Source organism: Pipistrellus kuhlii, unplaced genomic scaffold (assembly GCF_014108245.1).
Source record: "Pipistrellus kuhlii isolate mPipKuh1 unplaced genomic scaffold, mPipKuh1.p scaffold_m20_p_45, whole genome shotgun sequence".
In the NCBI taxonomy this organism is placed as follows: domain Eukaryota; kingdom Metazoa; phylum Chordata; class Mammalia; order Chiroptera; family Vespertilionidae; genus Pipistrellus; species Pipistrellus kuhlii.
In genome coordinates, this window is record NW_023425546.1 from 570,644 (window position 1) to 586,423 (window position 15,780).

The following is a 15,780-nucleotide window of genomic DNA, read 5'->3' on the forward strand; positions in this document are numbered from 1 at the left end:
TTCTGGTTCATAGGTCGATGCTCACCCACTGAGCCATGCCAGCAGGGCTAAATTGTGCATTTTAAATGGGTGGACTTTATATTATGTAAATTATACCAATAAAGTAGTTTTTAAATATCCAGAAAAAAATAAAATGTAGGATGAGTAGATTAGACCAGTGATCTCAAAATACAGGGCAGAGCCAAAGAAGATTCAGAGCTATGAGTACACAAAACAGTTTAGTCGTATAATGTTATTCATTCATTACTGCATTATTGTCCACAGAACAACGTGAACCTACTTTTGCCCCACTCTGTATTTCTTGTAATCCCCTGACAAAAAGAAATGAAATTTGAGTATACGTTTCCATATTTGTGGGTTTATTCATTTATTATAAATTGTGTACATGTTATACTCTGCTATATGCTATAAAATAGCTTAATAGAAATTTAAACAGAGAGAAAGACAGATACAGAAAGTCTAGTGATTTCTTGCTTTCCTCCACGGATCGGCTTGCACATCTCCGGGCCACTGACAGGCAGTCCGCACAGAGCTCCACAGGGACTCCAGCGCAGGGAAGGAGAGGGTCTTTTTATTAAGGAGTTGAAATTGGGCTGATGCCCCAGTGATAGCACTACTTTGACATTTACATTCGCCTTGACAGTCTTTAAATTCTTCCTCTCACACATCATCTTATTTGCTCTGTGAAGAGAAATGAAGTGGCCGAAACCAGTTTGGCTCAGTGGTAGAGCGTCGGTCTGTGGACTGAAGGGTCCTGGGTTCCATTCTGGTCAAGGGCATGTACCTTGGTTGGGGGCACATCCCCAGTGGGGGGTGTGCAAGAGACAGCTGGTTGATGTTTCTCTCTCATCAACGTTTCTAGCTCTCTATCTCTCTCCCTTCCTCTCTGTAAAAAAATCAATAAAATATATTTTTTTTAAAAGAGAGAGAGAGAGAAATGAAGTGGATCAAAATAGGAGACAGACTGGGAAGAATCCTGAATGCCATAGCAGAGGAGTCTGGACTTGCTAATAAGAGCAGTGCGGCCTGTCAGTGTGTCAGATTACAGGGGACACGTCAGTCCCAGGCCCCTTGGTGATGGGCTTTCCTCTCCCGGTGAGAGGGAGGCACTGAGGGAGCCTGGGCTTGCACTGTCCCCTGGCCCTGCCCCCAGTGAAGCCTGGACCAGCAGGCCCAAGTCTCAGATAATGCGGGCCGCGGGGCTCGTCTTTCAGCCTGTCCCAACCAGGGGTTCGTAGGCTTAGCCTCCACACACACACACACACACACACACCCGTTTCCTTAGACTGCTGCTCCGGCCACACGACTGCTCTTGGTTTCCGGAGTGATCCGGTGCCTTGCGTGGGCCGGCCCACCAGGCGTGTGCATGCAGCTGTTTCAGCACAAGGGCATTTCCCCTGATTCCTGTCTCTTTCCTCCAGCAGCCGGAGCTCAGCAGCTCGTGTTCTTCATACCGTAGTCACCTCTGTTTCCAGGGAGTAGAGCTAGGTCTCTGTTATCTCCCCGTCTGTCCCCACAGCTGAGCTGTCTGTCCTGCTTCCTGCAGGCACAGTCTGAGAGCCTCACGGAATGGCTTTGAAAAGCCTGTCCTCCACAGAAGGCACCGAGGGCTTTGGTAGAGGTAGCAGTGAAGGGGTAGGAATACCTATACTATTTGTGTATTTTATAGAAATAGCCATATCACTTAGTGCTGAGGCTCATGCCACTTTCATGCTGAAAGCCTTCAGGGACGCTCCCTTGACCAGATGTCAGTGCATGGCTGCTGTCCATAGAGAGGTGAGAGCAGCTTGCTAGCGGGAGCAATGAGAGCCTGACCTCAACGCGAGGGATGTTGCCCAGGACCTGAGCCAGAGACCTCTGGCTGGGGCAGGCCACGCGGTGCCTCATTGCGGGTGGCATGTTGCCAGCACCTGGTGACAGAGCATCTTGGTTTTGCATCAGAAAACCTGGTTTAGCCCTGACTGGTTTGGTTCAGTGGATAGAGTGTCGGCCTGCAGACTGAAGGGTCCCAGGTTCGATTCCGGTCAAGGGCATGTACAATACCTTGGTTGCAGGCACATCCCCAGTAGGAGGTGTGCAAGAGGCAGCTGATCGATTTTTCCATCACATCGATGTTTCTAACTCTCTGTCCCTCTCCCTTCCTCTCTGTAAAAAATCAATAAAATATATTTAAAAAAGAAAATCTGATTCAGACCCCACTTTAACAACCTTCCAAGCAAAGCTACTTCACGTCATCTGTCAGGGCTCTTAAAAGGTCGTCCTCAGGTGTTATGAAGTGACACCCTGTGTACTCTTTCATTTGAAGCACTATTACTGTTATTCTTATAAAGATACGTGTGCCAGGTTGGCTCTTACCTGCCATCTGTCTCCCCGGCTTCAGATAAAGCGTTGTCTTGTTGATGTCTGTGTCTTCCCCTCAGCAATGGCCCGAAGCTGCCAGCGTGTTCTGTGGGGTTGTCCATCGGTTTCCAGTTGTGTGCCGTTTCTAAAGTTCACCTCTTTCAACAGAAATCTGATGTCAAGGCAGCCCCACTATAGTTCCCGTCCAGGGGCTTGGGGAGGGACTTGCTGTTGGGAGCGTGCTCACGCTGTGCTTCTTCCCCCAGGGACTTCCCAGATGACCCGGCTGTGCAGTGGGACACGGAGCGTGTGGCCAGCGTCCTCCTCCAGCACATGGAAGCGAATGACATCAACCTGGTACGGGCACCCTCCCAGTCACACCTTTCCTTGGCCGCCCTTCCCACCCTCCACCCCCGCCTTCTCTAGGGCCGCCCCACCGAGGCAAACTGAGGCAAAACCTCCCGCGCTCTCTCAAACCTCCTGTGACAACACGCCCTCTGGGAGACCACGTACCAAACTGCCGGCTCAGAGGCAGAGGACTGCCCATGGTATCCTCTGTCCTGTCCCCTAAAAGCCCAGGTCCCCAACTCTCATTTGTACAAAACGTCCCCTTCTACCGAGCATTTTCACATTTAGAATATTGTGTAAACTTCAGAGGTAAAGTTATCATCTTAATTTACATCAAGGAAATTGAGTTTCCAGAGGCCGGCAGCTAGCCCAAGTTCAGCAAGTGGCAAAATTAGAATTGTAATCCTGTTTCAAAAAACACGGATAAATTCACACCCGCTATGGGGAGTGTTGTGGGCGACCGGCGAATGACGACCTCCAGTCAGCCACATTGGGATTTAGGAAGCCTTTATTACGAACTCGAGTCCGGACTCCTGTCTCAACTGACACAGCAGGGAGCCCCGGCCCACTCTAAGCACGCTACTTTTATCCCCGTCTTAGGGATGCCTGGCAGATCATGAGTGGCTAAAGTTTTAACAAAGAAAGGTCAGTTATAAATTGTAGAAAAATTCCACTAGTACAGTAACATTTAAAGTTTATACAACACCTGGGGTGGGGGTTATTTTCAGCTTAAGCAGTCTCTGTGTGACCTGGTTTAGTCTGTTTGTGCTGCCTTGCGGCTACGGAAACAGGACGTGCTTGCCTGGGGGTTGAGCCTTGCAACAGAACTATTTTATGACTAACAGTTATGCTACAGTCTCTGTTGTGGGTCTGGTTGCTCATTCCTTCCCTGGCCTGGAGTCCTGCCTCGATAGGGTCTTGCTTGCCATCTGGAGCCCCGCCTCGACCGGGTCTTGCCAGCCACAACAGGAGGACATGTGAGAGCACCAGAGCCAGAGGGAATCACACTCACCTGCGGGCGGGGGGGGGGGGGGGGGGGGGGGCCCCGCCAGGAACACCCATCTCTCCCAGGATAGCGGGAGCGGGCCTCGCCAGTGGTCAAGTTTTAGCCGGCTTACTGTCTATTTCTAAAACAGTAAGAACAAGGATTCTTCATGAGCTGATACCTAAAATGTGGCCGTTTAAAGTCCAAGTCATGTAAACATTGAGTTCGATGTGTCCTTTTCGAAAGGTGAGCCCTTCTGCAGAGTGCCACGCTGGCTTCCGTCTTGGTGAGTTCGTGGAGTAAAGTGATAACTGGACCTTTGTGAGGCAGATTTCCATTAATGTGTTGGTCAGCCATCTTTTTTCCAATGACAGGAGACTTAGTAGTCAGCTGTCTGCATTGGAACGGCAAAAGGCACCTGCCTGGCTCACTCCATACCCCACGCGGGGGGTAAAGGGGGTGAAGCAGGCCTGGGCCTGCCGGCTGGTCTCTGCCTTACTGGGTCCATTGACTTTGTTCTTTCCTGGCTGGAAAGTGTGGACCAGCAGCTCGCAGGTCACACCTCTCACCTGTTGACAACACCCCTGGGGGTCTGAGTGTGAAGACCGGAGGGTTGTGGCCCTGGGCTTAGGAGGCAAACTCCCTGCATACTGACTGCCCAGCCCACACAGTTAGAACTTCTCACGGCTCCAGAGGTCAGATGTGTAGACAGCTGGTCTTCAGGACCAGTCCAAACACCCTCCTCCTCCCCCACTTCGGTGCATAAGAAAGCTGGGCTGCAGCTCAGTGGGAGGAGTGGCGTGTCTGTGAACTGCAGTGCCTCCGTGGCCACTGGCTCAGTTGCTAGGAGTGTCATCTGTGCACCAAAGCGCTGGGGCACATTCCTAGGTTACAGGTTAGATCGCTGGTCAGGGCACTTAGGGGAGGCGACTGATCAATGTTTCTCTCTCCCCCTTCCTCTTTCTCTAAAATTAATAAAAATATATCCTTGGATGGGGATTAATAAAGAGAAAAAAAAAAAAGAAATGCAGATCCATGCAAAGGTCTGGGGAGCTGGGTGCACCCGGACTTAGCCCTCCTTCCTGCAGAAGGAAGCAGGAACGTGTGGGAGATGTGGACAACTCGCCTTACGGATCCCAAAATGGCCAATTTCTAGAGAAAGTCCTTTGCCTTTTTTTTTTTTTTTTAATATATTTTATTGATTTTTGTACAGAGAGGAAGGGAGAGAGATAGAGAGTTAGAAACATCAATGAGAGAGAGTCATTGATCAGCTGCCTCTTGCACACCCCCTACTGGGGATATTCCCCCATCCAAGGTACATGCCCTTGACCGGAATCGAACCAGGGGCCCTTCAGTACCCAAGCCGACGCTCTATCCATTGAGCTCCTTTGCCTTTTTTAAAGGAATTCTGCAGTTGTATTTGTTCACTCAGTCATTTAGTAATCATATTTTTAAACCTATGTTTTTTTACTTACTTTTTTGTCTACTTGTCATTTATTGAAAGGGGAGAGAAGAAAGTGGTTGAGAGAAAATACTTAAAGGGCAATAGCTAAAACTTTTCCAGAATGAGAAAGACCTTAGCCTGCCATTTCCAGCAGCCCAGTGAGTCCCACAGGAGGAGGGACATCCATGCAGGTATGTCATGTGAGGCCACAGCACAGCGAAGAGAAAGGCACAAAGCCTAATCACCTACAAAGGAGGATCTGTTCTCACTGTTGATACTTTCTCTGGTTATTGAAATCTAGAGAAACATTTTTCTAAGCTGAGCATAAACTTGCCAGACCTAGGCTTAGTGTGAGCCTTTGGAAATAACAAAGGTCCCCTACACTCCCCCCTCAAAATGTGAATGAGGAAGAATTTGAAAAGTGCCTGAGGCAAACCCCAAATCCTCGCATGCCTGTGATGACCTGGCCAGCGGCCAGCTGTCTGCTGTCTTGACCGAGCTCTAGACATCCAAGCCTGTGTTGCTGCTTGGTTCCGAACACTTCCACGTGGCTTTATTTACTTTTTTAAATATATTTTTATTGATTTCAGAGAGGAAGGGAGAGGGAGAGAGAGAAACATCAATGATGAGACTCATCAATTGGCTGCCTCCTGCACACCCCCTAGTGGGGATCGAGCCTGCAATCCAGGCATGTGTCCTTGACCAGAACCAAACCCGGGACCCCTCAATCTGCAGGCCAACGCTCTATCCTCTGAGCCAGGCAGCTATGGCCCACGTGGTTTTATTATGTCTTCGCCTCAGCCCAGAAGGAAAGGAGGGCAGCTGTTATTTTCCTGACCTCTCAGGTGAGGAAACAAGACATGGGAAGTGGGAAGAACTCTCAGAGGTAAAGTTCTGTGACTTGCCCGACGGGCTGGGGTAAACTAGTGTCCTGAGTAGAGCAGCTGCAGCCCCCCACCCACACACCCACTTTGTTGCATGAAGAATGGGATCAGCCCTAGCCAGTTTAGCTCAGTGGACAGAGCGTCGACCTGCAGACTGAAGGGTCCAGGGTTCGATTCCAGCCTAGGGCACATGCCTGGGTTGCAGGCTCGATTCCCAGTAGGGGGCGTGCAGGAGGCAGCCGATCAATGATTCTCATCATTGATGTTTCTATCTGTCTCCCTCTCTGAAATCAATAAAGAAATATCTTTTTTTTTTTAATGGGATCAGCACTTGAGTTAGATGGTTAACTGGTTTTTTAATAGACTGTATTAAAAATCTTTTTCAATTACAGTTGACATACAATATTATTTTAGTTACAGGTGTACAACATAATAGGCTGCTGTTTTCCATCCACAGCAAAACTGAGCAGAGCGTCCGTGCCTGACGCGCCCTCTGCAGTGTGTCGCAGTAGTGAATCTGCACTGTCACGTCACCAGCACCCAGAGTCAGTGTGCGAGAGGGCTCGCTTGGCTGTCAAATATTCCATGGATTTTGACATATATCCACCACTATATGTTTAGCTTTTTATAAACCTTTAACTCAGACTTTGTTTCACTTTTGATTATAGAGAATTTCAAGCATATAGAAGTAAATAGTTTAGTGAACCTCTGTATTCCTATTAGCCTCAATAATTAACAGTGTTAATTATTAAACACCTCCCACCTCCTACATTATTTTGAAACAAATCCTCGCCATCATATTTCATATTTAAATATTTTAGTATGTAATTCTATTATAAAAGACATTGAATATTTTATTACCATTAATATCATTATCACACCTAAAATTAATTCATATCAATGTTTCTCATTTCCAATAGTCTCATGCCATAAATGAGTTTTGGTTTTTTAAAAATATATTTTATTGATTTTTTACAGAGAGGAAAGGAGAGGGATAGAGAGTTAGAAACATCAATGAGGAGAAACATCGATAAGCTGCCTCTTGCATACCTCCCATTGGGATGTGCCCGCAACCAAGGTACATGCCCTTGACTGGAATCGAACCTGGGACCTTTCAGTCCGCAGGCCGAAGCTCTATCCACTGAGCCGAACCAGTCTCGGCCATAAATGAGTTTTTATTTGTTTTTTTTATAGCTTGTTTGAATCAGGATCAATGGATAAGACTTCACATTTTCTCCCATCTGTTCCCCACCCTCCAGCCTGTGCTCAGTGAAAGCTGCTCACAGTTTCCTGTACATGAAGTAAACACGTTTTATACGGTGTAGTATAGAAAGACCAGTCAGCCGAAACCTGTTTGGCTCAGTGGACAGCGCGTCGGTCTGCGGACTGGAAAGGTCCCGGGTTCGATTCTGGTCAAGGGCATGTACATCGGTTGCGGGCACATCCCCGATGGGGGATGTGCAGGAGGCAGCTGGTCGATGTTTCTCTCTCATTGATGTTTCTAGCTCTCTATCCCTCTTCCTTCCACTCTGTGGAAAATCAATAAAATATTTTTAAAAAAAAAAAAGAAAAAAAAGAAAGAAAGACCAGTCAGCCCAGCAGGTGTGGCTTGGAGGTTGCACGTCAACCTATGAACCACGAGGTCACAGTTTGATTCCCAGTCAGGGCACATACACGGGTTTTAGGCTCAGTCCCCATTGGGGGCTATACCAATCAATGATTCTCTCTCATCATTGATGTTTCTCTCTCTCTCCCTCTCCCTTCCTCTCTGAAATCTATATATATATATATGAAAAGAAAGACTGGTCATGAATTCCTTCCCAGCCTCTTCCAGTTCCAGTTTCAGGATCCTCGTCTGTGCTATATGGTCACTGGCCACCCCTGGGGACAGCTAGCCTCTTTCCATCACCCCCACCAACCAGTCCTATTCCTTTTCCTGGGTCCTTGGTTTCTCTAGAATATTTGTTTTATTATTCAAGTTCTTCTATTATTATTATTATTATTATTATTATTATTATATCATTGTTATTATTTAAATTGTTCCTTGGGCTTTTTAAAACCCATCCACGTAGAACTGAAATGTTGGAATCTAAGTTGTTAGTTAATAAACAGATCTATATTTGTGGGAATGGAAGCAGAGGCTGTCTATGAATAAACATTTCTGCTGTGAACTTAACCCAGGCCATGGTGGAACTGTCCCCAGAAGCTTCTGTGCCCTCAGTGAGGCACAAGGGAGAGACCGATAGCATCATGAACTGAGTCCACCCGGCAGCCGGCCAGGAAGACTAAATGTGCTTTACCTGGCGAGGCAGTAAAGACACAGCTACTCTGGGCTTAGTAGCACATCAGGCTGAACTGCACTCTGCTCCGCCGCCAGGAACAAGAATGAACAGCAAAACCCGCTGTGGAAGTCCCCGTGCAGCCGGCACACCCATAGTTACCATTGGCCTGAGCCGTCTGCTCAGAACGCGAGGAGTTTCCTGGCTCTGCTCCCGTCCCTCCCACGGGAGGGCACGGGGGCACAGCTGGCTGGCAGGGCAGGAGTGAGACCCTCTCTCTCTGCAGGTGGTGACTTTCGATGCCGGGGGCGTAAGCGGTCACCGCAATCACGTGGCTCTGCACGCGGCTGTGAGGTACACGCGCTGGTCCTGGTCGTGGGGGAGACGCTTGTCATTGCTCAGGGGACGGCTTCTGAGGCTGTGAGCCCATGGCACTGCCTGTCGGCAGCGAGCAGTGGCGGCCATGGTGTTCACATCTCCCAGACAGCTGTGTGTGTGTGTGTCTGTGACCATGGATACAGCAAGGGGGAACTGATTTACTTTCTTTGCTTTGGCCACTGAAACCTGTAGGGCCAAATGTGCATCCCTTAGTAGCACATGTACAAGTCTCTAAGGATTGAGTTGTGTGAACCAGTGTGCCTCCTGGCTTCATCTTCTTTTTCCTCCCTATTCTCATTTATTTCTGTATATTCCTCCCCCAAGGATTCTTATTGATGAGAGAGACAGACAGACATAGATTGGTTTGTCTCTTGCATGTGTCCCAACTAGAGATCAAACCCGCAACATAGGTCTATGTCCTGACCTGGGACTGAACCCGCAACCTTTTGGTGCATGGGATAGTATCCAACCACCTGAGTCACCAGCCAGGCTGTTGTGTATTTTATACACCATTTCATATTTTTCTTTGCAGGAGGGGGGTGTATATACATAATATGAAACCACAGTCACCCTATTTGACCAATATGGAATTTACCCGTAAAAAATAAAACCTGAACCTCTAAGAGATGAGGGACTTACTCAGGGTCATACGAAGTATATCATGTTTCCGCCCTCAAGAGAAGGGCTCTCTGAGGGCGCCTTGGCAGAGCTTGGTAGACCTGGTCCACCTGCTGACGGAGGGGCAGCTGAGGTGAAGGGCTTACCTGTCACTCCTCGGCATGCCAGCCTCCTCAGCTGGAGCAGAGGTGTGTGGCGGTGGAATGGCCTTACCTGTCTGGCCGGGCCTCCCCCTTTCACCCAGGCAGGGGGCGGTTTGCCCGGCACTGCCAGGCCGTGGCGGCAGAGGCAGCCCCAGGCCCAGGAACCCTGGGGCTCCATCTAGTGTCTGTCTGCTGCCTCTGAAGACCCGTCCAGTATCAGCCTTCCAGCGTTGTCCCTGAAGTGTGCATACTAGAAGAGACTCTAACTGATCACCCAGTCTCCCCACTGCGTCCCCGTCTCCCTGGCTGCTGCCCTAGACCACTCACCTCCTGTCCCACCAGCGGCTCCACTTGTGGAAGCCCCGGACCTGCATTAGGCCTCAGGCTCAGGAAGGAGCATCCCCTGCTTACAGCCGTGAAGACACGTGGGGGTGAGGACGCCATGAGGGCTTTCCAGCCAGCCCTGTGGCTCTCTGAGGCCTGGGCACCCAGGAGTGGAGGGCGTCAGCCCCACGGAGAGCCGAGAGGTGGCCTCCTCATGCCGTTCTCGCTGGGCCTTGGCATGTACGACCCAGCTGCCCCAGAGGAGGGCGGAGCTGGGGCTGCTGCAAACGCCGGACTGTGGCAGGGCACTTCAGGCTGGTCTGGGTGGGTCCCCTCCCTCCCAACACTCTCTGACCCCCATGGAAGGGGGAAGAGGGGGAAGGCTGCCATCTGGGCAGAGCCCCAGGGACAGCTTCCTGCAGACAGGACAGTGGGGACACTTCCTGTGGAGAGGAGCCTGGGGCGTAGCCGTACGGACATAAGGCTCACTGTGCTGAGGTAAAACCATGTGTTGGTGTGAGACCATTTCCCAGGAGCACGGGCGGAAGCCCTTTCTACGTGTGCCTGTGTGTACGGACTACCTGCCTGAGCTTTTACAGCAGAGAGGGCCAGAGGTTCTGAAACCCCTGCTGCTGGCCCTGCCTCCCTCTGAGGAGAGACAGAGCCCCGCTGTCAGAGCTGGGAATGAGCGGGCAGGTTGGAAAGGAGAGAGGGTGCCAGGGAAGAAATGTCAGCATTTTAAAATAGTCTCCTGTGCCAAGACTGGTTTGGCTCAGTTGACTGAGGACTGAAAGGTCCCGGGTTCGATTCCGGTCAAGGGCATGTACCTTGGTTGTGGGCACATCCCCAGTAAGGGGTGTGCAAGAGGCAGCTGGTCAATGTTTCTCTCTCATTGACGTTTCTAATTCTCTATCCTTCTCCCTTCCTCTCTGTGTAAAATCAATAAAATATATTTAAAATAAATGAAATGAAATGAAGTAGTCTCCCGCCAGTGGCTCAGTGGTTGAGCACTGACCTATAAACAGGAGGTCACGGTTTGATTCCCAGTCAGGGCACAGGCCTGGTTATGGGCTCCATCCCCAGTAGGGGCCTTGCAGGAGGCAGCCGATCAATGGATGAGGAAGACAACACTTTGTTCCACTCTCTCTTCACTGATGTTTTTCTCTCTCTCCCTCTCCCTTCCTCTGAAATCCATAAAAATATATTATAAAGACAAAATAGTCTCCCACCATACTCACATTACAGTTTCAGAGAGAAAAACCTTGAAGAGTCCACCCCTTCCTCTCCAATAGGCAAGGACTGAGCCAGGCTCTGCCTCCGGACTAGGCCTGGCTGTCCCTCGGAAGATGCCCACGTAGCTGTAGCAGACATCTGTGTGTCCATTTGTGCAAAAGCAATACCTAGACACTGACCTGGCGGGCCCATGGGGTGGCAGGCTTCCTCAGAAGGCCCTTCCTGCTACCTGCCAAGCTCATTTTCCTCCTCACTGTCCTTCCCTCCGCAGGGCCCTCCATTCGGAAGGGAAGGTACCTGAAGGTAAGCCGTCCCTGTGCTAAAGGCCGCTCGGTCAGGAAGCCCGTCGGGGCATTTTAACTGTCACAGGGCGGCCCGAGGCCGAGCGGAGGTGGCGGGGGGGACTGGGCTCAGGGCTGTCTGTGCGGGTCCCTGGTCCTGAGCCAGGGTGTGTCCGCTGAGAAGGGCCCGGCCAGCACGCAGCCCCACACATTGGGGGGAGACTGAGGGTGTGGTCAAGATTCTCCAGAGAACCAGAGCTGATGCAACCAAAAGGAGAGTATTTAGTTACCTGTTTATTACAAGGAATTGCTCATACAGTTATGGAGGCTGAGAAGGCCCAGGATCTGCCGTCTACAAGCTAGAGGCCAAGGGGAGCAGGTGGTGTCGAGCCCCAGAAGCAGGAGCCAGTGAGAGGTCCCAGTCCCAGCCCAGGGCCTGAGGGCAGATGACCAGCATCCTCCCCCCCACCCCTCTGTCAGGCAGAAAAGTTGTTCTCCCATCCTTGGCCTTTTGTTCTCTTCAGCCCCTAACTGGATGCTTACACACACGTGTACACACACGTGTACACACACACACACACACACACACACGAAAGCAATCTGACTCAAATGCGAATCCCACCTGGAAACACCCTCACAGACACCCATAATCATGTTCAGCCGATCACCTGGGCGCCCTGTGGTGCAGCTGGCGCCAGCCCTGCCCACTTGCCTTCTAGCTTTCTCACAGTGGGTCTTTTCCACCTCTGGTGTTCGTTCAGCCTGTCTGCCCAAACTCAGCCCCCATCTCGCAGCTCATTAGCCGGGTTGAAACTAACTGGCGGGCGTTTGATGGATTAATCTGCTTGAGTTCAAAACTTGTCCTAACCCAGAGGATGGTGCATGCCCCCGCCTGCCATACACCGTGTGGTGCGGCTGCTTGACCTATGAGCTAGTGTCTGGCCTGCCAATGGGACAGGGCACATCCCTCCCAGGAATGCTCTGAAGATGAGAGATCTAAAAGCATGTGAGCGGGTGCCCTTTCTGAGAGGCTTACAGAGGTAACCACACTGTGAGGTCTTTGGAATTTGACTACAAATTATTTGATTCTTATTTGTTAGCCTTGTGAGATAGGCAGGTCCCACACTATCAACACCATTTTACAGATAAGAAAACTGAGGCTCAGAGAGGTTAAGGGACTTTCCTAGTTCTTTAGTGACCAAGCAGGAAGCAGACTTCTGGCCTCCCAATACAGGAATTCCCATCTGTGTGTGTGTGTGTGTGTGTGTTCTTTTTTTTAAATATTTTTATTGATTCTTTACAGAGAGGGAGAGGGATAGAGAGCTAGAAACATCCATGAGAGAGAAACACCGGTCAGCTGCCTCCGGCACACTCCTCACGGGTATGTCCGTCTCTGTTCTCTTTCCCTGGCCCTGAGGTAGCCAAATCCCAACCTCTAGCACAGTGTTTTTCAACCTTTTTTGGGCAAAGGCACACTTGTTTCATGAAAAAAATCACGAGGCACACCACCATTAGAAAATGTTAAAAAATTTAACTCTGTGCCTATATTGACTATAAAGTAATTCTCTTGAATAGGAATCAAATAAACACAAAGAAAGTATTTTATAATTACTTTATTATGAAATATTAAGTAAACAAAATAGTGAAAAATTATAAAATTCTTGTCTTGTCTGCACCTACGGCACACCAGGCAACATGTGCCGCGGAACAGCGGTTGAAAAACGCTGCTCTAGCAACCAGCCTTTCCTCTCAGGACTGCAGCAGGGAGAGGCGCAGGCCAGGTGTCCTGCGGTCCTTTCACTCTTCTCATCTGTGAGAATGATGGGCAAAGGGCCGCCGCCGCCCTGAGCCCAAGGGGCAGGCAGGGTGCTCGGGAAAGCCCGTCTGGAAGCCCAGCTCTCCCGCCCCCTCGCTCCCCCGCAGGGTGCACGGTGCTCACGCTCGGGTCTGTGAGTGTGCTGCGCAAGTACATCTCCCTCCTGGACCTGCCCCTCTCTCTGCTGCGCGCCGGCGCCGGCGACGTCCTCTTCGTGCTCACCAGCAGAGAAGCGGCACAGGCCAAGGTGAGGACTGCGGCTTTCTGCACCCCCGGCCCCGATCTCCCTCCTGCAGCCCCCAGAGCCCGCCCCCAGCAGCCAGCCTCTGCCCCTGCGCGTCAGTGCTGGTGCTGGACTTGGAGTCATACATTTTCAAGAACTACCTTTTTTTTTTACTGATTGTAAAGATAATACATGCTAAAAAAGCAAATGACAACATGCTTATTGTAGAAGATCTGGAAATGCATAAAAGCATCAAAAGAAAATTAATAAAATTTCCTGCAATCCTACCTCTCATATGTAATCCTAGTTAATATATTGGCTTATATCTTCTATATAAAGAGTATTAGATAAATATATCTACGTAAGAATATACTTATATTTTTATTGATTTTGGAGAGGCAGGGATAGGGAGGGTGAGAGATAGAAGCATCAATGATGAGGAAATCATTGACTGGCTACCTCCTACATGTCCCACATGAGCCCAAAAACTGGGCCTGTGCCCTAACTGGGTTGTGAACTGAAACCTCCTGGTTCACAGGTTGACCCTCAAACACTGAGCCATGATGGCCAGACTATCTATACTAATAAAAGGGTAATAAGCTAATTAGACCAAATTGGCCAGCCATCTTCCCGATGTCCGACTTCCTTCCGGACAAAGCCAGGGTGATGGGGGACAAGGCAGAGGCAGTTATGGCCGATCAGGCCGGCAGGGGAGAGCAGTTGGGGGTGAGATCAGGCCTGCAGGGGAGGATAGTTGGGGACGACTAGGCCAACAGGGGAGGGCAGTTGGGGGTGAGATCAGGCCAGCAGAGGAGGGCAGTTGGGGGCAACCAGGACAGTCAGACATCCCTTTCACAATCCAGGACTGCTGGCTCCTAACTACTTGCCTGCTTGCCTTCCTGACTGCCCCTAATTGCTTCTTCCTGCCAGCCTGATCAGTCCCTAACCACTCCCCTGCCAGCCTGATTGATGCCTAACTGCTCCCCTGCCAGCCTGTTTGCCCCTAACTGCCCTCCCCTGCTGGCCTGATTGCCTACAACTGCCCTCCCTTACAGGCCTGTTCCCTCACAACTGCCCTACCCTGCTGGCCATATTGTGGTGGCCATCTTGTGTCCACATAGGGGCAACTAACTATCTTTGACCACACGGGCAGCCATATTTGTGTGTTGGAGTGATGGTCAATTTGCATATTACTCTTTTATTATATAAGATTAACTTGGAGAGGAAGATCGTTTTGGTACTTAAAGAAAAACAGGCAGAAAACATCTTTGTTTATATACAGTTAAATCAGTTGCTGTTTTCTGTTCTTTTTAAAAACTGAGCTATCTCAGACCTGCATAACTAGATAATAAACATGTCTTCCGTTAGGCAGTAAAGAGAAGCCATGCCTGTGTGCACCATTCTTCCTCCCACCGAGCTCAGAGGAGTCGGAGCCTGGCACTCTGGCTGTGCCTGTGGAACAGCCTGTGTCATACATGTGAAGTGTGGAGCAAAGTGATTAAGAACAAGACTCCAGAGGCAATCAGATGGCTCTGGGTTCAAATGTCAGCCCGTTCTGAACTACCTACTTGAGATCATGTGTTTCCTCATCTATTTTTTAAGAAATAATGTAGCACTTACCTCACTGGGTTGTTGAAATCTAAATGCTGCGTGGAGACTGAGTGCTCCAGACCATGCGCCTCCTCTGCTGTTAGCACGGGGCGTGTGGCTCGGGAGACGGGCGGTGCGCGGCAGCCAGGCCTGGGTTCCGGGTTACAGGAAGAAGCCAGTGAAGGCTGTGACATCGGGCGTGGGTGGGGAAGATGAAATTGAGGTTAACAGGAGCGCTCCAGTGCCCGTGTTTGCTAACTGGTGCTCTGGTTCCTGCAGAGGGCCATGTCTTGCCACCGCAGCCAGCTCCTGTGGTTCCGCCGGCTCTACGTGCTCTTCTCTCGGTACCTGAGAATCAACTCTCTGCACGCCCTCTGACCCCGGAGCAAGGAAAGGCCCAGGAAGCGGGCCTGCTCTGGAGCTGGCTCATGTCCCTGCACTGAGGGAGCCGAGGGTGGCCTCCAGGACTCTGCTCCTCAGGCTCGCCAGCCCCTGACCACCGGAGGCCAGGCAAGCCAAAGGACTGTCTAAACTTCAGCTCCTGCCCTGGCCGGTTTGGCTCAATGGATAGAGCATTGGCCTGTGGACTGAGGGGTCCCAGGTTCAATTCCGGTCAGGGGCATGTACCTTGGTTGCAGGCACATCCCTGCTTTGGGGGGTGGGGGGTGGGGGTGGAAGGCAGCTGATCGGTGTTTCTCTCTCATCGATGTTTCTAACTCTCTATCCCTCTCCCTTCCTCTCTGTAAAAAGTCAGTAAATATATTTTAATAAATAAACAAACTTCAGCTCCCTCCTCTGGTAAAAAACACACAACCACCAAAACAAACCCAATGGTAACCATTTAGCTCCTCCCATGCTTGTGAGAAGTAATCCATGTGAAGACCCAGTGTACAA

General features: G+C 50.3%; 1 protein-coding gene across 2 annotated transcripts in view; it reads left to right on the top strand.

Annotated features, from left to right (window-relative positions):
• PIGL (phosphatidylinositol glycan anchor biosynthesis class L) overlaps nt 1-15,554 on the top strand; it is a 52,348-nt gene extending 36,794 nt beyond the window's left edge. Inside the window, exons 3-7 of one of the 2 annotated variants that reach the window (XM_036412579.2) lie at nt 2,607-2,697; nt 8,567-8,634; nt 11,248-11,279; nt 13,181-13,320; nt 15,166-15,554. In XM_036412579.2, coding sequence (XP_036268472.1) covers nt 2,607-2,697; nt 8,567-8,634; nt 11,248-11,279; nt 13,181-13,320; nt 15,166-15,264 — 430 coding nt within the window. In that variant the 3' untranslated portion in view covers nt 15,265-15,554. The remainder of the gene's footprint in view (nt 1-2,606; nt 2,698-8,566; nt 8,635-11,247; nt 11,280-13,180; nt 13,321-15,165) is intronic. The other variant, XM_036412580.2, reaches the window with a different exon arrangement.
• The last annotated feature ends 226 nt before the right edge of the window (nt 15,555-15,780 follow it).